Source organism: Pollachius pollachius (assembly GCF_949987615.1).
Source record: "Pollachius pollachius genome assembly, chromosome: 12".
Taxonomy (NCBI): Eukaryota; Metazoa; Chordata; class Actinopteri; order Gadiformes; family Gadidae; genus Pollachius; species Pollachius pollachius.
In genome coordinates this window covers 583,300-604,572 of record NC_136945.1, presented here as the reverse complement: position 1 = coordinate 604,572, position 21,273 = coordinate 583,300, and the positions used below count along the sequence as shown (strand labels likewise).

The window sequence follows — 21,273 nt, the reverse complement described above, 5'->3', positions numbered from 1 at the left end:
CTACCCGGCCCAGTGAAGCCCGCCTTCCCGGCCCAGTGAAGCCCGCCTTCCCGGCCCAGTGAAGCCCGCCTTCCCGGCCCAGTGAGGCCCACCTTCCCGGCCCAGTGAAGCCCACCTTCCCGGCCCAGTGAAGCCTACCTTCCCGGCCCAGTGAAGCCTACCTTCCCGGCCCAGTGAAGCCTACCTTCCCGGCCCAGTGAAGCCTACCTTCCCGGCCCAGTGAAGCCTACCTTCCCGGCCCAGTGAAGCCTACCTTCCCGGCCCAGTGAAGCCTACCTTCCCGGCCCAGTGAAGCCTACCTTCCCGGCCCAGTGAGGCCTACCTTCACGGCCCAGTGAGGCCTACCTTCCTGGCCCAGTGAAGCCTACCTTCCCGGCCCAGTGAAGCCTGCCTTCCCGGCCCAGTGAAGCCTGCCTTCCCGGCCCAGTGAAGCCTGCCTTCCCGGCCCAGTGAAGCCTGCCTTCCCGGCCCAGTGAAGCCTACCTTCCCGGCCCAGTGAAGCCTGCCTTCCCGGCCCAGTGAAGCCTGCCTTCCCGGCCCAGTGAAGCCTACCTTCCCGGCCCAGTGAAGCCTACCTTCACGGCCCAGTGAAGCCTACCTTCCCGGCCCAGTGAAGTCTACCTTCACGGCCCAGTGAAGCCTGCCTTCGCGGCCCAGTGAAGCCTGCCTTCGCGGCCCAGTGAAGCCTACCTTCCCGGCCCAGTGAAGCCTACCCCCCCGGCCCGGTGAGGCCTACCTTCCCGGCCCGGTGAGGCCTACCTTCCCGGCCCAGTGAGGCCTACCCTCCCGGCCCGGTGAGGCCTACCTTCATGGAGAGCAGGCGGGTCAGGTATATCTCGGGGATGGCCTTGGCCCGCTCCCTCTCCCTCAGGCTGCCCCGCCGGTGCTTTGGCAGCTCTGGCTCCTCGCCCGCCTTCACCAGGTGCCACAGCCGCACCCCCCCCTCGTCTGCATCCTCCAGCATGGGGGTCTCTGGCGGGAAGGTCGACAAGCATCACACACCCAGCGTCGCTCCACTCAACACTGTATGATTGTGTTGGTATTAGAGATGGGCGATATGGCCTAAAATCCATATTGCGATATACATTGCAGCCTCTTGCGATAACGATATATATCACGATATATAATCATAAAATAACCGTTTCAGAACAGGTTACATAGACCCTAAGGTAAGCCAAACTGCTAAATGTATTTTAAAAAAGAGAAATATAGTATGTCATTTCGAGAACATTTATTGTGAAACACTGTAATCATACAACATAATGTTGCAGATAAATAAAATTAGTATTGGGTTTCTTTTCTTTAGTGCAAACCATTCTGAAAGGCACTACACTTAGTTTAAGTCCTTGGTTCTTAAATGCCACCCAAGATGCAGAGAACAGGAAAAACTGGTGTCTTTTTAGATAAGGAACAGACACTGTACTGACAATTAGGGATGGGCATGATTAATTGATGATCAATCATTGATAAGATTTTTGTAGATTACGTGATATTTTTAACCATCAAAAGGAGGTTGACCCAGCCGGAGAGGTGGTCTCGGAGACGTTGCTCAACATGGAGCAAAGAGGAGACGGAACGTCTTTTGGATATTTGGGTCCGATATCCAAAAGACATTCCGTCTCCTCTTTGCTCCCTGTTGAGCCACCACCCGACGGTCCGACAAAAGCAAGTAAAAAGTATGCTGGAAAACATAACTTAAAAATGCAGATGCATTTAACACATTCCGAGTCAGGATGAGGGAGAAGGAGTTGGACCAGTCCGCAGATCAATGTATATCACGCTGGATATCCATGATTGTTTACTTTCACCGGTGCTTCCCCCCCCCTTTTTCTTTAACGCTTTACAACGCCCCAGACCTTTTTGTCCAATGATTTAACCCATTCAGACCGGATCACGCATCTGTGCGTGTTTACCATTAACCCATTTGTACCGGCTGCGCGGAGCAACATTGTATCTACTAGATACAATGTTGCGCCGCACAGCAGCCGGTACAAATGGGTTAACGTTCTTTGCACACATGCAGGTTTGTTGACGAATTCTGGCACTGTTGCGAAAATTGCAATGTGAAAAGGAATTGCACCAAACCAAAAATTAAACATTGTATTTTGCGTCATCAACATGCATTATCGCGATAGAGCGATAGAATTAAAATCTCTATCGTAGGCCATTTTTGTATCGTTTATATCGTTTATCGTTTATATCGCGCATTACTAGTTGGTATATGTTATTTTCAATTCAGCCATTAATGATGTGTCATCATGGGGGGGCCCAGGTAGAAGACTGAGCTAGTGAAGATAAGTCTACTCGACGTGCCCTGGTACATTAAAGCATAGACCTATACACACACAGAAGACGCATTGACTGCTGTGCCTGGTGCTTGGCTACGTCAACATGAAGTAAATAACCCCACAGACTGTGGCTGGAGGAGGTCTGTTCAGAGGGTATGGCCTCCGCAGGGGACCCGTTACTATCACAGAGATCACACGGCCCTCCTGGGGACCTACTCTCTCCCGCCACGTAGTCATGGTTGTCGTGGTGAATGTGTTTGGTGTGGCGTGGAACCAGCACCACAGTCGCACCGTCCGGGACCTGATGAGCAGACAACAACAAAACTAGCATTACAACTACACACCAAATGAGACAAAAGTGCATTGTGTGTTAAGTGTACACTTGTGCATGTATGGGCAGTACATTACATTGATGCACACAGACCTTGTAGTGTTGGAGTGTGTTCAGGCGTTTCCAGTTGCCCTGGACAACGGATGTGAGGTCCTCGTCCGACAGGATCAGGTGACCGGCCACACCAGACCGCCATTCTGAAACCAACAAGTCTGATGAGCTGGGACCAGTGAGTGAGTGAGGTGAGGTGGAGTGAGGTGAGGTGAGGTGAGGTGGAGTGAGGTGAGGTGGAGTGAGGTGAGGTGGAGTGAGGTGAGGTGAGGTGAGGTGAGGTGAGGTGAGGTGGAGTGAGGTGAGGTGAGGTGAGGTGAGGTGAGGTGAGGTGGAGTGAGGTGAGGTGAGGTGAGGTGAGGTGAGGTGAGGTGAGGTGAGGTGGAGTGAGGTGAGGTGGAGGTGAGGTGAGGTGGAGTGAGGTGAGGTGAGGTGAGGTGGAGTGAGGTGAGGTGGAGGTGAGGTGAGGTGGAGTGAGGTGAGGTGAGGTGAGGTGGAGTGAGGTGAGGTGGAGTGAGGTGAGGTGAGGTGAGGTGGAGTGAGGTGAGGTGAGGTGAGGTGGAGTGAGGTGAGGTGGAGTGAGGTGAGGTGAGGTGAGGTGAGGTGAGGTGAGGTGAGGTGGAGTGAGGTGGAGTGAGGTGAGGTGGAGGTGAGGTGAGGTGGAGTGAGGTGAGGTGAGGTGAGGTGGAGTGAGGTGAGGTGGAGGTGAGGTGAGGTGGAGTGAGGTGAGGTGAGGTGAGGTGGAGTGAGGTGAGGTGGAGTGAGGTGAGGTGAGGTGAGGTGGAGTGAGGTGAGGTGAGGTGAGGTGGAGTGAGGTGAGGTGGAGTGAGGTGAGGTGAGGTGAGGTGGAGTGAGGTGAGGTGAGGTGAGGTGGAGTGAGGTGAGGTGGAGTGAGGTGAGGTGAGGTGAGGTGAGGTGAGGTGGAGTGAGGTGGAGTGAGGTGGAGTGAGGTGAGGTGGAGTGAGGTGAGGTGGAGTGAGGTGAGGTGAGGTGAGGTGAGGTGAGGTGGAGTGAGGTGAGGTGAGGTGAGGTGGAGTGAGGTGAGGTGAGGTGAGGTGAGGTGAGGTGGAGTGAGGTGAGGTGAGGTGAGGTGAGGTGGAGTGAGGTGGAGTGAGGTGAGGTGGAGGTGAGGTGAGGTGAGGTGAGGTGGAGTGAGGTGAGGTGAGGTGAGGTGGAGTGAGGTGAGGTGGAGGTGAGGTGAGGTGAGGTGAGGTGGAGTGAGGTGAGGTGGAGTGAGGTGAGGTGGAGTGAGGTGGAGTGAGGTGAGGTGAGGTGAGGTGGAGTGAGGTGAGGTGAGGTGGAGTGAGGTGAGGTGGAGTGAGGTGAGGTGAGGTGAGGTGGAGTGAGGTGAGGTGAGGTGAGGTGGAGTGAGGTGAGGTGAGGTGAGGTGGTGTGAGGTGAGGTGGAGGTGAGGTGGAGTGAGGTGAGGTGGAGTGAGGTGAGGTGAGGTGAGGTGGAGTGAGGTGAGGTGGAGTGAGGTGAGGTGAGGTGGAGTGAGGTGGAGTGAGGTGAGGTGAGGTGAGGTGAGGTGGAGTGAGGTGAGGTGAGGTGAGGTGGAGTGAGGTGAGGTGAGGTGGAGTGAGGTGAGGTGAGGTGAGGTGGAGTGAGGTGGAGTGAGGTGGAGTGAGGTGAGGTGGAGGTGAGGTGGAGTGAGTTGAGGTGAGGTGGAGGTGAGGTGAGGTGAGGTGAGGTGAGGTGAGGTGGAGTGAGGTGAGGTGGAGTGAGGTGAGGTGGAGTGAGGTGAGGTGGAGGTGAGGTGAGGTGGAGTGAGGTGGAGGTGAGGTGAGGTGAGGTGAGGTGAGGTGGAGTGAGGTGAGGTGGAGTGTGGTGAGGTGAGGTGAGGTGAAGTGAGGTGGAGTGAGGTGGAGTGAGGTGGAGTGAGGTGGAGTGAGGTGAGGTGAGGTGAGGTGAGGTGGAGTGAGGTGGAGTGAGGTGGAGTGAGGTGGAGTGAGGTGAGGTGAGGTGAGGTGAGGTGGAGGTGAGGTGGAGGTGAGGTGGAAGTGAGTGAGTGAGTGAGTGAGTGAGTGGGTGAGTGAGTGGGTGAACTCACCCAGGTCCAGTGAGTCCACATGGGGCCGATGGGAGTAGGTGGTGCCCTTGTAGACCTGCTCCAGGAGCTTCTCCTTCACCTGGCTGATAGTGTCGATGTCCAGCACCTTGGAGGGCAGTGGCTGGCTCTCGTTCACCCCTCCACCCTGGGTCAACACGTTGAGATTCTGGGGGGAGACGAAGCAGCCGGTCACAGCCGGTGGTTAGTGCCCTGGCCTCTGAACCAGTCAGGGTTGGGAAAGGGTGACCAAGAGGGTTGTGGTCGTAGTAACCATTGGTTAGGGCTTTGCACTATGGACAAAATCTCCTATCACGATATGGGTCATTTCATATCTCCATAACGATATGTATGACGATATGGGTCATTTCATGTCTCCATAAAGATATGAGTGACAATATGGGTCATTTCATATCTCCATAAAGATATGTATCCCGATATGAGTCAATTCATATCTCTAACGATATGTATGACGATATGGGTCATTTCATATCTCCATAACGATATGAGTGACAATATGAGTCATTTCATATCTTCATAACGATATGTATCACGATATGGGTAATTTCATATCTCCATAAAGATATCTATCACGATATGGGTTATTTTCTGTCAATCCCCAGAATAACCACATGCATCATGACAACTTTTGAATAATCCTAACCCATAAATAGAAATGAAAGGCTTTCTCTTTTCTCCTTTTGCTTGGAAGTGACATTGAGCAGAACTGAATAGCCAGTACTGTTCGTAAATCTCCAAAAGACATCCAATCAACAGCTGAGTACTATGTTACTGGGCGGCTCCACAGCGCCGTTGTTAGCGTGTGAGTTGACGTGCTGATTAGCTGGAATTCAAACACTAACTTTGCGCAAAAAAAAATTGTCTTCTAGAAGGAGGGGGGGTGTGTTACAACCAATAGCAACTTTGTGATTGTTTGTTAGTACCGTCGTTGTGTATGAGCATTTCAACCAGTGGTATTCTACATGAAAGGCTCCACACAAAGTGGAGTTAGACTGAGCTTAACCCCCACTGGGACACGGACATCAGAATGAAGCGCTGCTCAGACACAGCCCCACACATCCACCCACACCGTATAAAGTATAAAATGAGCCGCTACCTCTCTCCGGCTCTTACAGAGATAGATACGGCACCTCTGCGGCAAACACACCGTGGTGCATGCAGAAGAAAGGTCAACCAAAGGGGGAGACCAGTATTCATGTTCCGGAATGAAGAGGTGGTAGAGTTTGGCTGCTGGTTGATATGCAGTGGCTGCTCATGCCAGGTTCATGCCTGATTGGCTGGCAGCAGGCGTTCAGTGTGAGACCTGATGATATTTATCAACGTGTCTCACCAGAGTCTTGTACTCCACGTCCTCCCGCAGCAGTCTGTTGTCGTTTAGCGTGTATTTGGCCTTGCCCGTCACAGCGTCCACAGGCCCCTTGTCCACCTGGTGCTTGATGGCCCGGAACAACATGTAGAGAGACTCACCCGCCGAGTCCTGCACACACACACACACACACACACACACAGCATGTAGAGAGACTCCCCAGCAGAGTCACCAACTAAGGGTAACAAAAGACGGCTCTTTACAAAAACTAAATTAAAAAACTCAAAATCTGTTGACCAACATGACCTCCTTGTTCCCTACTCTGAACTCTATGCTGATGAGGTGAACCCTGTGCATCGTTCCTTTACCCCACAGAACCCACCCTCAGTAAGGCATCGGGCTTGAGTCTGAAGAACCCACCCTCAGGAAGGCATAAGGCCTGAGTCTGAAGAACCCACCCTCAGGAAGGCATCAGGCCTGAGTCTGAAGAACCCACCCTCAGGAAGGCATCAGGCCTGAGTCTGAAGAACCCACCCTCAGGAAGGCATCAGGCCTGAGTCTGAAGAACCCACCCTCAGGAAGGCATAAGGCCTGAGTCTGAAGAACCCACCCTCAGGAAGGCATCAGGCCTGAGTCTGAAGAACCCACCCTCAGGAAGGCATCAGGCCTGAGTCTGAAGAACCCACCCTCAGGAAGGCATAAGGCCTGAGTCTGAAGAACCCACCCTCAGGAAGGCATCAGGCCTGAGTCTGAAGAACCCACCCTCAGGAAGGCATCAGGCCTGAGTCTGAAGAACCCACCCTCAGGAAGGCATCAGGCCTGAGTCTGAAGAACCCACCCTCAGGAAGGCATCAGGCCTGAGTCTGAAGAACCCACCCTCAGGAAGGCATCACGCCTGAGTCTGAAGAACCCACCCTCAGGAAGGCATCAGGCCTGAGTCTGAAGAACCCACCCTCAGGAAGGCATAAGGCCTGAGTCTGAAGAACCCACCCTCAGGAAGGCATCAGGCCTGAGTCTGAAGAACTCACCCTCAGGAAGGCATACAGGCAGATTGACATCCAGTTGGTCAGCAACTTCTCCACCACTGTCTCCGTTCTAACATGAGGGGAGAGAGAAGCAAACTGTTTAAGTTTGGCCGGAGCAAATCAAATAGTACAGTAAATGTTTTAGTGTGTTATATCCTGAGGCCTGCTGCTGGCCCAAGAAGCAAAATGATTCTTTACCAATACGGCCTGCAACTTTTAATGGTGTAGAATAGTCATTATTATAATAAACTCAAAATTGTTGAGACCTACCTTCACAATCACTGATTACTACGTAATTACAATGTTCTCTAATAGAAAACGCATAAACAGTTCCATTTAATGAACTGCTTATTTGGACAATTGTAAAAGCTTGATCACATTGTTAAAGCCATACATCATTATGTAAACATGAAACTACCAAGACAGCCCTGCAGGCCCCCGCTAACAAGGTTTCCTCCCAGCTCCTTTAAATCAAGTCGGAAGACTTTTCTGTTTCCCATTTAACCTTCATTCAACCGTCATTTCTATTTTATTAAAATGTTATATTTCTATTCATATTTTTTTTTTCACATTTTTTACGTGTATTCTATACTTGATGTATTTTAATCCTGCTGTATTTCATGACCATGTAAAGTACTTTGAGTGGCCTTGTGTCTGAATAGTGCTATATAAATAAACTTGCCTTACCATCTGTTAGGATGCATTTTAAAAGGCCACAGGACACACACACACACACACCTGCGCAGCATGAGTTTGGGGTTCTTGGCCACGTATTGCTCCACCAGGTCGTTGAGCAGGGTCTTCAGGATGTCCGTGAAGTACTCCAGCTTGCCGTGCAGAGCCACGGTGAGCAGGGAGGCCACATAGGCGCGGTCCCTGGGAGAGAAGGTCCTCTGGCCCTCCAGGGTGTGGATGAACTGGTGAGAGTGGAGAAAAAAAACCATATCATTCAGGACGTAGAAACAGGATCATTGGTACAGCATGCGGCTGCATTCTTAGACAGAGTCCTATCTCCCGTGCAGAGGAGCGCAACGTGAAGCGTTCCGTATCCTTATGCTATCCTTCATTCTGGAAAAGAAGCAGGGCACGGTCGGCATGGCGACGGAGTGACAGCTCAACGTGGCGTACCTTGGTGAGGAAGAGCTTGCTGTTGAGGAGGTTGGACAGCTGCACCAGGCCCTGCTCCACCGTCTGCCTCCGGCACTCCTGCACGTCCAGGTCGCGCCTCAGTGGCGACTCCCGGTGTCCGGGGAAGAAGATGCGCTCGGCATACTTCTTGTAGTCCAGGAAGGGGATGCCCGAGCCCACCAGGTCGCTGGACATGTCCATCATCTCCGTCATGAGATCTGGAGGAGCAGGGGAAAGAGGGGGCTGGTTAGAAGGAATCACGTTCAACTATCTGTAAAGCATTTACCCAGCCAGAGAGAGGACTTCAGAAAGGATGAAGTCTAAAGTGAACGGGACAATGTAAGGATGAGCAGGCTGGTGTATATTTGTATTGGTCAGTGAAGAGAGGCTTCCATTAAATGGCCTTCTCCCTGTACAGTCACCTCTTCCTCATCATTTCAGCTAGAAGGTCTCACTTGATCACACATGAATGGTCTCAGTGGTCTGATCGTCAAGGACGATATAGAGGACTATACCAGGCCCTGCGGACTGACCCTGCACAGGGGCGTGTGGGTTTACGTGTTCCCCGGTTCAGCCAATGAGGGGCCTGGCAGCCTCAGGCGTCCTCACCTGTGAACTCCTTCTTGCAGCGGTCCCTCACGCTGGTCTCCAGGTTCTCCAGCTGGATCTGGACCTTCTTGTAGTCCCTCAGGGCCTGCTTGCTTTTCCTCCTGGACACGCCAGCGGGGAGAGAAACCGCTGCAGATCAGGAAACTACCATCTTTTAAACACGTTTTATAGAGTTTTCACAAGTGGATAACATGATGGATACAGAATAGAAATAATAAAGTGATATATTTAACATTTATTGAACCATTTGAGGCCAAGGCCAGCCTTGGAGGATTTCCAATAAACCAATTTGTTGTTGTGCCCTTCTTACTTGCTGCAAATAAATTGTCATCATTCAAAGATCCTTTTAATCACATCTTCAATGATCCGAAGATACATTTTATGATCGCTATTGGGAATTCCATATTCAAAACATTCCTTACAACCTTGTTAACATTTTCCCAATGTAAACATATCTTAGAACCATTCACACCAACATGTGGAAGATGTTCCTCCATGTCCATGAAACCTGAGAGACACAAACCTGTAGATGAGCACTATGATGAAGACGATGAGGGCCACGATAGAGGCCCCCACGCCCACTCCAATCCGCGCCTCCATGGGGAAGGTGGCCAGGCTCATGGTGTCGTATTGGACCTTGCCCAGAGTGAAGTTGAGGTTGCCCATCTGGACCTGAAACACACCTTGTTCAAATCAGAGACGGTTTCTGTAGTTTCAACACCAAGCAAAAATCAAACCAAAAGCAAATGAGTTCACGGTTCCCCACTTTAAAAGCGGGCATGGGTCTATTCCATCATAGTGCAACTCCATTGACCGTGTGAACGTGTGAACGGTATTCCAGTCTCCCACGTGTTTCCAAGGGACCTTTACTGGACGAAATGTTGATAAAGAAAGGTCCCTGGCCCCAGGCTGCAGCAGCTGCTTCCTGTGTGGGCTGCACCTTTGGGCGGGCCCCGTACTAGGGCCCCCGGGTTAGGGCCACAGCAGGTAGAGCTCACCGTGAAGTCTGGCAGGCTGTCGGAGCCCTCGCGCTTCTTGCCGTGGGGTCCCGGGCCGGGCTGCTGGGGCGGGGGTTCGCAGTACAGGTGGTTCCTGGTGAGGGTCTTGACTGCACACACCCCCTCGCCTACCAGGACCACCACCTCCTCCTTGGTGATGGCCAGGTCCAAGTTCTCGCCCTGGGCAAGGAGAGCAGAGGGAGAAAGAGTCATTTATATTACACTTGATCCTAGGAGCTCACAAGACCAGGGACAACACGTCCTTTCATTTTTAACTGGAACCCTCCCACACTCACCTCCAGCTGGATGAAGCTGCCAGGGTTATAGCGGTAGGCCTTGAGGGGCTCTTGCTGGTTGAGGCGGTGCAGCAGGGGGTTGGGCTGGTAGAGGAAGGCCTCGGTGCTGAGGAGGCTGAAGGGGAAGCGCAGGTTGTCCAGCAGGAACTCCACGGTGACCTCTGACCTCCACACCGACTCGTCCACTGCCGGCGAGCGGCACAGGATCAGGGAGGAGGAGTTGACCTCACAGCGCTCCGTGAACTACAGGAGAGACCAGTCACTAAACGCCAAATCCCAACACTTTATGGGCTCCAGTGGGCTTTTGGAAAGAGGCATCAATATAACGTTTGACCAGAGGTGGCGCTGTTTCTACAGTAGTACAGGTCCAATAACCTGTAGATAAAAACTGTCTCTTAACATCGTAATAAAACCAATTGACGTGGGCCTCACACACACCCCCACACACACCTGTTTGACATAGCAGAGGGGGTCGCTGGAACAGAGCGGGTCTGCTACCATTCTGATCAGCCTCTTGAGTGGGCCTCCTTCTCTTCGCGACTCCCCCCCCCCTTCACTCATCCTCCTCCTCCTCCTCCTCCTCTGGGTCTGGCTGATGGTCACCACCATGCGAGGCTCCTGCACCACGTCCAGGCTGTGGCCCCACACATAGATGAGGCGTCCTCCACTGGGCCACACAGACAGAGAAGGATTCATTCATTCATTGCACTTTCAAATGACCCAAAGCGCTTTACATAGCAGGATGTGTTTGTGTTGGCGTGGGAGAGACCGGGGAGGAATAGGGGACCATGGCAGTGCATGGTGGGATGTGGCCCGGACCCTCCTCTATGATGAGGGGAGACACCGGGGTTAGCCCTCTGCTCTAGTGATGAGTGGTACAGACACCGGGGTTAGCCCCCTACTCTATGATGAGCAGAGACACCGGGGTTAGCCCCCTACTCTATGATGAGTAGAGACACCGGGGTTAGCCCCCTACTCTATGATGAGCAGAGACACCGGGGTTAGCCCCCTACTCTATGATGAGTAGAGACACCGGGGTTAGCCCCCTACTCTATGATGAGTAGAGACACCGGGGTTAGCCCCCTACTCTATGATGAGTAGAGACACCGGGGTTAGCCCCCTGCTCTAGTGATGAGTAGAGACACCGGGGTTAGCCCCCTACTCTATGATGAGTAGAGACACCGGGGTTAGCCCCCTACTCTATGATGAGGGGAGACACCGGGGTTAGCCCCCTACTCTATGATGAGGGGAGACACCGGGGTTAGCCCCCTACTCTATGATGAGTAGAGACACCGGGGTTAGCCCCCTACTCTATGATGAGGGGAGACACCGGGGTTAGCCCCCTACTCTATGATGAGGGGAGACACCGGGGTTAGCCCCCTACTCTATGATGAGGGGAGACACCGGGGTTAGCCCCCTACTCTATGATGAGGGGAGACACCGGGGTTAGCCCCCTACTCTATGATGAGGGGAGACACCGGGGTTAGCCCCCTACTCTATGATGAGGGGAGACACCGGGGTTGGCCCCCTACTCTATGATGAGCGGAGACACCGGGGTTAGCCCCCTACTCTATGATGAGGGGAGACACCGGGGTTAGCCCCCTACTCTATGATGAGGGGAGACACCGGGGTTAGATTTTCTTTCCCTACATCTCTGTATCGGTTTACGCTGGCCCAATAGCTGCCCATTGGGGCCCCAATAGCTGCCCATTGGGGCCCCAATAGCTGCCCATTGGGGCCCCAATAGCTGCCCATTGGGGCCCCAATAGCTGCCCATTGGGGCCCCAATAGCTGCCCATTGGGGCCCCAATAGCTGCCCATTGGGGCCCCGCTGCCCCTGTTGGGGCCCTGCTCTGTGTTCAGGCTCCAGGGCTCTTCCTAGCCATTCAGAAGGCTGTTCTACGACGTGGCCTCTGAAGCCCTCGAGACTGAACTGGGATCAAGGAACAACGACAATAGCCTGAGCTTAAGGGAGAGGAAAACGCCATGTGTTGTGTTGCCGTCCAACCCTTGTGCGACCAAACACAGGATGTTTGTGGCCCAATGTCCAGAAGTGTGGCAGGAAGGAAAGAGGAGAGCGTCCCCCGGTCTGCGAGGCAGCCGGTGCCGCGGCGCATTTTGGCAAGAGGCTCTACACACACACACACACACACACACACACACACAGGGGCGTACTTCAGGAAGCTGCTGGCGGGGGATGCCCGGGTGATGTTGGGGTTGGCGGTGTAGTGATAGGGGCTGCTGTGCAGGTGGCGCTGGCTGGGCCCGTAGTGCAGGGTGACGCGCTGCTCCCCGCTCCGGTTGCTGGCGCCCGTCACACACACCACGCTGGCGTCCTTCACCTCAGACGCACTGGGAGGCCGGGGGGGAGAGGGGAAGGAGAAGGAGAGAAAGGAAGGGAGAGCGGGAGGTTGGGTTGAGGAGAAAGGAGCCACAAAAGAAGAACTTGTGATCGCTGAAGTCTAAACAGGCGTTTGAATGGTCAATTTGAAGCCCTGCTGTTCACAACGTGCATGCAGGGTTGTCAGTGAGCGCGTGCGCTGGGCTGACGGCCTGTGGCGCTCACATGCTGCAGGGCACCCCGCCCACGGTGATGGTCAGGCCTGAGGCCCGTCCGGTCAGCAGGTGGCGCCCCGTGATGGTCAGCGCTGTCCCCCCTGCTTTGGGCCCCCTCTCTGGGGAAACGCCCATCACAAAGGGGTCCTGGGAGGGGCAGAGTTCAGGGTCGTTATTTGATAATAGTTAATAGCTCAGATTGTTATCAAAACCAACAATTGAAGCAGGGTCAAGCAGGGTCCATTTGGTCCAGCAGTGAACATAAGGGTTCCTGTGGTCTGAGTAGATTGAAAGGGCGTGGTCATTTGTAAAGGACATCTTTAGCGCTGCATATAACTGCATGTGGGCATTGTGTGTGGCTCATCACCTGGTAGCTGAACATCTGGCTGGATAGGCCTCGCTCTCCTCCGCTGACCTCCACTGACACCTGGCCTACCTTCTCCCCCCCACTGGCCTGGGTTTTGCACACGATCCTTGAGAGCAGACAGAGTGTGTTCCGTCAGTGGACTGGGTCATGTTCTCAATAATGCCCCCTGTATGTTCAGCAATTCATTCATGACATGCTAACCTTTCTGCAGCTTTGACGCAGCACACATAGTTTTAGATTCTCTCTAGAGCACAAAATAAATCTAATGAATTTTGCAATTAATCAACTTCCATGAAAGTAATTAAAAGTTCAACAAATACATTACAAATTTAAAAAAGGGTAGTCCGACTTTTTTTTTTTTTTTAAATATTCTTACAGCCCACCAACCCACACATCCAGAGCCAGGCTAGTCTCCGGCCAGGCTAGTCTCCGGCCAGGCTAGTCTCCGGCCTACCTGGTTGAGATCTGGTAGAGTCCGGGGATGACGGTGCAGGGCACGCTGACCACCCTGACGGTGTGGAGGACGTCCTCTGCCTTCTGACCCAGGTTGGAGCCCCAGATGGTGACCTGTGTGCCGCCCTCCAGCAGGCCAGACAGCGGCTCGATCTGAGGGCCGGAGTGCAGGAATAAGGCTTTAAAACAGCTCTGGACAGCTGCTGAATTACATTATCACACCAGCCTGTAATATAGGCATGTAACATTGGATTGATCTTCTTTTGATGTTTTGACGACTCTAGGCAATGCCACAGAGTAGAGCTACGGCCATAGCGATTCCCCAGAAGACAGACCGTGCCATACGGGCAACCGGCCAGCAGATGGCAAACAAGTGCAAATATAGTTAGCAACATGTTTCTCCTGCTGTTGGACTAGCTGTACAGTGATTAAACCATTCCTTCAGGGGGCAGAGTAATGATCAAAGCGCTGCCTGTGGGACGTGTGTAGTGGTGCTCAGTGCTGCGTCTGGTTCAGCCAGTGTGCATGCGTGCGTGCGTGCGTGTGTGCGTCTGTGCATGCGTGCATGCGCGTGCAGACTCACGTTGTGTATGAGCGGGGCGGGGCACGTCTGCTGGATGGCCTCGCTGCCGCACGACTCGGAGTAGAGGCAGCTGGCCCGGCGGCCGCCGCACCACACGCAGTCGTACTTCCTGTCCACCGTGTGGCACCGGCTGCAATCGGCCCGGCCCGCCGAGCAGTTGTAAAGCGTGACTGAGGGCATAGAGTGGCTGTGGTTAGACAACGCTGGTCTCTCTGTGATGGTTACACTGCAGGGTTAGACAACGCTGGTCTCTCTGTGATGGTTACACTGCAGGGTTAGACAACGCTGGTCTCTCTGTGATGGTTACACTGCAGGGTTAGACAACGCTGGTCTCTCTGTGATGGTTACACTGCAGGGTTAGACAACGCTGGTCTCTCTGTGATGGTTACACTGCAGGGTTAGACAACGCTGGTCTCTCTGTGATGGTTACACTGCAGGGTTAGACAACGCTGGTCTCTCTGTGATGGTTACACTGCAGGGTTAGCCAACGCTGGTCTCTCTGTGATGGTTACACTGCAGGGTTAGACAACGCTGGTCTCTCTGTGATGGTTACACTGAAGGGTTAGACAACGCTGGTCTCTCTGTGATGGTTACACTGCAGGGTTAGACAACGCTGGTCTCTCTGTGATGGTTACGCTGCAGGGTTAGACAACGCTGGTCTCTCTGTGATGGTTACGCTGCAGGGTTAGACAACGCTGGTCTCTCTGTGATGGTTACACTGCAGGGTTAGACAACGCTGGTCTCTCTGTGATGGTTACACTGAAGGGTTAGACAACGCTGGTCTCTCTGTGATGGTTACACTGCAGGGTTAGACAACGCTGGTCTCTCTGTGATGGTTACACTGCAGGGTTAGACAACGCTGGTCTCTCTGTGATGGTTACACTGCAGGGTTAGACAACGCTGGTCTCTCTGTGATGGTTACACTGCAGGGTTAGACAACGCTGGTCTCTCTGTGATGGTTACGCTGAAGGGTTAGACAACGCTGGTCTCTCTGTGATGGTTACACTGCAGGGTTAGACAACGCTGGTCTCTCTGTGATGGTTACACTGCAGGGTTAGACAACGCTGGTCTCTCTGTGATGGTTACGCTGAAGGGTTAGACAACGCTGGTCTCTCTCTGATGGTTACACTGCAGGGTTAGACAACGCTGGTCTCTCTATGATGGTTACACTGCAGGGTTAGACAACGCTGGTCTCTCTGTGATGGTTACACTGCAGGGTTAGACAATGCTGGTCTCTCTGTGATGGTTACACTGCAGGGTTAGACAACGCTTAGCCAGTAAAGTGTCTTTTGGGGAGGGAGGGAGGGAGGGGAAAGACAGACAGACAGAACGAGACAGAAAGAGACAGAGAAACGGACTGAGACAGAGAGAAAGAGACAGACAGATACAGAGAGAGAGACAGACAGAGAGAGAGAGAGACAGAGACAGAGAGGGGGACCTAATCTGGGTGCGATAGCTTTCCTGATTGTTGTGTGTCTGGGTGGGTGTATATTTTTTTGGTCTATTTGTTATGAGAAAACCCCTCGGTGGGACTTAGTGGTGAAACACATACAAAGTCCATCTTTGTCCGGCTTACCACGTAGATACGGAGCGCTGTCCACATGGAAGGTGTCCCTTCTCTTGACGTACACTAGAGCGTTGTACTCCTCCTCCAACGACGTGTAGGAATACTGAGGAAGAAACCACATGTTAGTCACCTCCCCATACCAGGAGGATCTTCCGCTATTTGATACTGTTTTATTGAGATTTATTATTTTTAAGATTTTCCGATGACATTTAGTAGCCAAGTCTTTTATTGAGAGCCTGACTGTCAAATGTAAATTTCCGGTTTCCATCAATTCATCAAATTTGTCACCAGAAGTTGAACTTAAAAAAAGCACAAAATTACCCTCAAATCAAAAGTTAGAAGTCATATTCAAACAAAAATGAAATACAAATAATATACAAAACAACAATATTAAAATGAATAGATTAATTCCAAGTATTCAAAGTAAAGAGAAGCGCTCCACCCTGATCCAGGGTGGAGCGTGCTGTCCCCGGGGTCAGGGTGGAGCGTGCTGACCTTGTGCTGCTGACAGGTGATGTAGAACATGGAGGAGTTGAACTCATCCGTCTCCACGTAGGCGTCCACCACCACCGTCCGGCCCTCGATCACCAGCACACACTGGTAGTCCTTGTCCTGCACGCACAAAACCACCCTCAGGGAACACACACACTACGCCCCGATGATACAATTCATATATCCTGTTAACAGAATTGTGTGTCTGTCACTCTTGTCACTGTAGTGGTGTGTGTGTCTGTCACTCTTGTCACTGTAGTGGTGTGTGTGTCTGTCACTCTTGTCACTGTAGTGGTGTGTGTGTCTGTCACTCTTGTCACTGTAGTGGTGTGTGTGTCTGTCACTCTTGTCATTGTAGTGGTGTGTGTGTCTGTCACTCTTGTCATTGTAGTGGTGTGTGTGTCTGTCACTCTTGTCACTGTAGTGGTGTGTGTGTCTGTCACTCTTGTCACTGTAGTGGTGTGTGTGTCTGTCACTCTTGTCATTGTAGTGGTGTGTGTGTCTGTCACTCTTGTCATTGTAGTGGTGTGTGTGTCTGTCACTCTTGTCACTGTAGTGGTGTGTGTGTCTGTCACTCTTGTCACTGTAGTGGTGTGTGTGTCTGTCACTCTTGTCATTGTAGTGGTGTGTGTGTCTGTCACTCTTGTCATTGTAGTGGTGTGTGTGTCTGTCACTCTTGTCACTGTAGTGGTGTGTGTGTCTGTCACTCTTGTCACTGTAGTGGTGTGTGTGTCTACCTGGTAGAGGTGCAGGTTGCGGGCGACCAGTGTGATCTTCCTCTCCACCTGGACAGGAAGCAGCGATGAGCCCTGGACCTTCTCCACACACGGGCAGGCGGAGGAGCCCACGCTGACGTAGGAGCCCTCGTCCCCCTGCGCGCACACACACACACACACACACACACACACACACACACACACACACACGATGAACCCAGCCTTCAGAATGCAGAATCCGAACCCTTAGAGCCGTGATAGCCAACAACATGAAGCCAGTGCAGTGGTGAACCACATCAGAGGTTGTGTTGGTGATCTATAGCAGACACACAAAAAGATCCCAAATGAAAGAGAAAGCCAAGGGGACGAGGGGAGGGCCCCAACACAGGGATGAAGGAGCGGCGGAGGAAGAGGAAGGAGGACGAGGAGCATCGGGCTGAACTCACCGGTAGGAAGCCATCGCTCACATCATACTGGTAGTCGGGCTCCGAGTCCGTGTCCATCAGGCGCGGGAAGGAGGCGGCTGGGTCGCGGCCCCCCTCCCCGTCCCCCGACAGCAGGGCGGCGGCCGAGAAGGTGCTGACCGTGTCGTTGTCTCCGGCCACGCCCACGCTGGCGTCCTCCCCCGCCTCTCCCTCTGAAAGCCCATGGTTGCGGTCCTCCTCGTCGTCCTCTTCCTCCGCCCAGGGCAGCAGCGCTGGGGCTCCGTCGGCGGGCGGGGCCCGGAGGGTGGGCGCAGGGGGGCCCTGCCCCGCCCGCTCTTCCTCCTCGACTGCGGCCTCGGGCGGCTCCCCCACGGGGAACGGCGTGGGCAGGGGGCGGAGCCCGGAGAGGCCCCCGGTGACGCGGGCCCCGGGGGCCTCCGTGGGACCGGGGCCCCACGCAGCCTCTGCTGGCGGTGAGCTCGGGGGCCCGCCGGGGGCCGTCTCGGTGGGAGGCCCTTGCTGTGCCTCTTGGGCCGGAGCCGCCCCGGTGACGGGCTCGTGCTCCGTCTCCACGGCGACGGCGGCGGGGCTGGGTGTGGCGGCCGGCCCCTCGCTCCCCTCGCCGGTCGCTACGGCGGCGAGCCCCCGGGTGGCGGTATCTTCCTCCGGCGGGACGAGGGGGGGCTCGGGGCCCCGGGCGGTGAGCGGAGCGGTGGGAACGGGGGGCAAGGGCACGACGGCCGGGGGGGCGGCTGTGGTCTGTGCCGGAGCCCCTGGCTCCAGAGTAGTGGGCGGGGCCGGGGTGGTGGGTCCCAGAGTGGGACCAGTGGTGGTGGGAGGAGCCTGGGTCGCCGTGGTTGGGGCGATGGGGGTGGTCACCGGGCTGCTGGTGGTGGTGGGGGTGGTGGTGGTGGTGGTGGTGGTGGTGGTGGAGGTGGTGGTGGAGGTGGTGGTGCTTGTGGTGGTGGAGGTGGTGGTTGTCGTTGCCGGGACAGCCGGCAGGGTGGGGGAAACAGGAGGGGGTCTGTTTGTGGGCGGAGCTGAGGTAGGAGGTTTAAACTGGGAGAGGAGGAGGTTGAGGAGACGATAGGGGGAGAAGGGATTGGGGGAGGGAGTGGGACAAAAATCAAAGCAAAAGGGCAAAGTAAAATAATGACCAAACGACCCAACTCAAAGGTGGAAATGCAACTCAAAATGCAGCGTTGTATAACACATAAGCCAGCGTCATGGTGTTACTGATTGTGTGTTTTGTTCGGACTGATGTCTGCACATCCTGAAACGTTGAGGGCAATGGATACACAATGGTGGACTCAAATGCTCTCTTGTCAAACCACAAAAAATATGTCCACTAGCCCCAGCCAAACTCCTGTTCTTAAAACACAGGGGGCATCTCAACGGCTCTCAGCTGTAGTTGCTAGCAGCTGCTACCCAGGTCCCACTCACATGCTGGTTGTAGATGACCACACCCTCCTCACAGCTGGACTTGTAGGTGCACAGGTGCTGATGGACGCACCAGTTGCAGCCCCAGCGACTCATTACGCAACCACGGCACCTAGAGGAGAGGGAGTGGTTGGAGATGTCATCCAGTGGGCACAGCAGAGTAATAATGTTCTACTGGAAAGGAGGAGCACATGGAAATAAATAAGAGCCATGGAAGAGGGGGCGGAGGCAGGGAAAGGTTGAGCCAAGGTTGATTAAAACACAGAACGACAGAGACTCCCATAATTACATCTCGGAGCAGAGTATCCTTTAGAGGGACATGTAGACAGGAGGAATTGACCGACTGGACGGAGTGGGAAAGACAGCGATAGAGTGGGTGAAGATGTGACGTTTGACGCCTTGTGAATTAATCCAATAGCAACCATCCCCTGGCGGGCAGAAACAGAGGCAGGACAGAGGTGTAGACAGAGGCAGGACAGAGGTGTAGACAGAGGCAGGATAGAGGTCTAGACAGAGGCAGGACAGAGGTGTAGACGGAGGCAGGACAGAGGTCTAGACAGAGGCAGGACAGAGGTGTAGATGGAGGCAGGACAGAGGTCTAGACAGAGGCAGGACAGAGGTCTAGACAGAGGCAGGACAGATGCAGGACAGAGGTGTAGACAGAGGCAGGACAGAGGTCTAGACAGAGGCAAGACAGAGGTGTAGACGGAGGCAGGACAGAGGTCTAGACAGAGGCAGGACAGAGGTCTAGACAGATGCAGGACAGAGGTGTAGACAGAGGCCGGATGGAGCTGGGCGGCCGGGCTGTGCAGACAGAAGGCCGTAAATCAGGGTGTGGGGGGTACTCACGGCATGCTGCCTGACAGCTGCTTGACGGCCGTGCAGTCGTAGAAGGTGAAGTCCCTCTGCGTGACGCTCACGCCGCCGAAGCGGACGGACAAGGTGACCGTGATGGAGTCTACAGCGGGTGAGAAGAGAGACTCATTAAAGGCTTACCATCAAGGTCCCCTGTAACCTGGGCTAGAGCGGCACAGGCCTACTGCTACGATGACCCTTTAGCTAACCCCCAGCTAAAGCTTACCAACACAACTCTTCTCCTGAAGAGTAGTGTTTTGATTCCCACGACCCGATGTATGTCCGTCACCTGCTAGGCTAATGCTAAAACTAATGCTAACCTAGGCCGGTATCCAGGCCACTCAAGGACCTGTGTGTGTACGTGTGTGTGTGTGTGTGTGTGTGTGTGTGTGATAGAGAAGGAAAGATAAAAGAGATTAGAGCACAATTAGGGAAATGAATAGAGACAAAGAGAGAGAGACAGACAGAGTGAGAGACACAGAGACAGAGAGTCCTGCCTGCTGACGTGGCCTATTAAGATTACCATTGCGTGACTGCACTTGTGTTCCCATGTTTACAAATGTACGCCTTAATTATTTCTTCGAGCCCACTGATCTACTTGCATCATCACAACCGTGACTTACCGAAACCAATTAAGTGCCCTGAGCCAGTGCTAACAACCCCCCTAGTACCCCCTACAGCAGAACTGTTGTTTCTGCTCACTAACCACCACTAGGGCTGGAGAGCAGACTGGCAGACACACAGACACAGACACACACACACACACACACAAAAGGAAATGCAAGACGGCCCGACTCTGTGGAGCTGAAGAGTTCAGTGCTGCCCATCACCCACCCTGGCCCGGCTGCACCAGGGGCACCCTGGAGGGGTCCGGGGAGCGGCAGGCCACGCCGGTCTGGGTGGTGGTGGCGGCGGTGCTGGAGCCGTCTTGGAACAGGCAGGAGTAGGACTCGCCCTCCCCCAGGAATGGGAGGCCCGGGACCAACAGGGAGATCTAGTAGGGCGTGAGACAGTGATGAGCAGTCCAGAGCGACAGGCCGGGACAGAGCTCCAACTCTCATCTTGTCTATAACCTCATAAAGGCTAGTGTGTGTGTGTGTGTGTGTGTGTGTGTGTGAGTGTGTGTGTGTGTGTGTGTGTGTGTGTGTGTGTGTGTGTGAGGCAGAGCTGTAGTGTGGGTTTTGGTAACCTGTTGAAACCTTTTGGAGTAAGCTGTGTTCATACACACAGATGCCATCATGCCTGGGAGTCTCGTTCAGGGACAAATTATTGTTTTCACTATTGTGTGCTCTTTAGCCAATAATAACACCTCAAAGAAAGCGTGGGATTAGAATACATGCTCGAGGCATCACCCTATAAACACAAAACAATCTCTCATTTCAAATGTCCACACACACTGTCGAGTTCTGCGCTCCAAAGACTATATTGTGTGTTTGTGAGTGAGCGCTTCGGTGTGTGTTCTTGTCTGTGTGTGCGTGTCTGTGTGTGCGTTTCTGTGTCTGCGTGTCTGTGTGATTGTGCGTTTGTCTGCGTGTCTGTGCGATTGTGTGTTTGTGTGCGTGTCTGTGTGTGCGTGTCTGTGTCTGTGTGATTGTTTGCGTGTTTGTGAGTGAGCGCTTCGGTGTGTGTTCTTGTCTGTGTGTGCGTGTCTGTGTGATTGTGTGTTTGTGTGTTTGTGTGCGTGTCTGTGTGATTGTGTGTGTGTCTGTGTGATTGTGT

At 53.6% G+C, this 21,273-nt stretch overlaps 1 protein-coding gene across 1 annotated transcript in view; it reads right to left on the bottom strand.

The window, feature by feature from the left end:
* plxnb1b (plexin b1b) overlaps positions 1-21,273 on the bottom strand; it is a 74,539-nt gene that overhangs the window by 5,099 nt on the left and 48,167 nt on the right. Inside the window, exons 9-33 of the mRNA XM_079747427.1 lie at positions 20,389-20,548; positions 19,549-19,657; positions 18,703-18,811; positions 17,281-18,318; positions 16,856-16,990; positions 16,122-16,238; positions 15,636-15,729; positions 14,060-14,229; positions 13,478-13,629; positions 13,024-13,129; positions 12,667-12,803; positions 12,276-12,452; positions 10,551-10,767; positions 10,101-10,343; positions 9,805-9,984; positions 9,330-9,478; positions 8,807-8,907; positions 8,198-8,415; positions 7,808-7,986; positions 7,073-7,139; positions 6,069-6,215; positions 4,721-4,886; positions 2,713-2,816; positions 2,505-2,589; positions 806-972 (exon numbers count right to left, since the gene is read on the bottom strand). Coding sequence (XP_079603553.1) covers positions 806-972; positions 2,505-2,589; positions 2,713-2,816; positions 4,721-4,886; positions 6,069-6,215; positions 7,073-7,139; positions 7,808-7,986; positions 8,198-8,415; positions 8,807-8,907; positions 9,330-9,478; positions 9,805-9,984; positions 10,101-10,343; positions 10,551-10,767; positions 12,276-12,452; positions 12,667-12,803; positions 13,024-13,129; positions 13,478-13,629; positions 14,060-14,229; positions 15,636-15,729; positions 16,122-16,238; positions 16,856-16,990; positions 17,281-18,318; positions 18,703-18,811; positions 19,549-19,657; positions 20,389-20,548 — 4,527 coding nt within the window. The remainder of the gene's footprint in view (positions 1-805; positions 973-2,504; positions 2,590-2,712; positions 2,817-4,720; positions 4,887-6,068; positions 6,216-7,072; positions 7,140-7,807; positions 7,987-8,197; positions 8,416-8,806; positions 8,908-9,329; positions 9,479-9,804; positions 9,985-10,100; positions 10,344-10,550; positions 10,768-12,275; positions 12,453-12,666; positions 12,804-13,023; positions 13,130-13,477; positions 13,630-14,059; positions 14,230-15,635; positions 15,730-16,121; positions 16,239-16,855; positions 16,991-17,280; positions 18,319-18,702; positions 18,812-19,548; positions 19,658-20,388; positions 20,549-21,273) is intronic.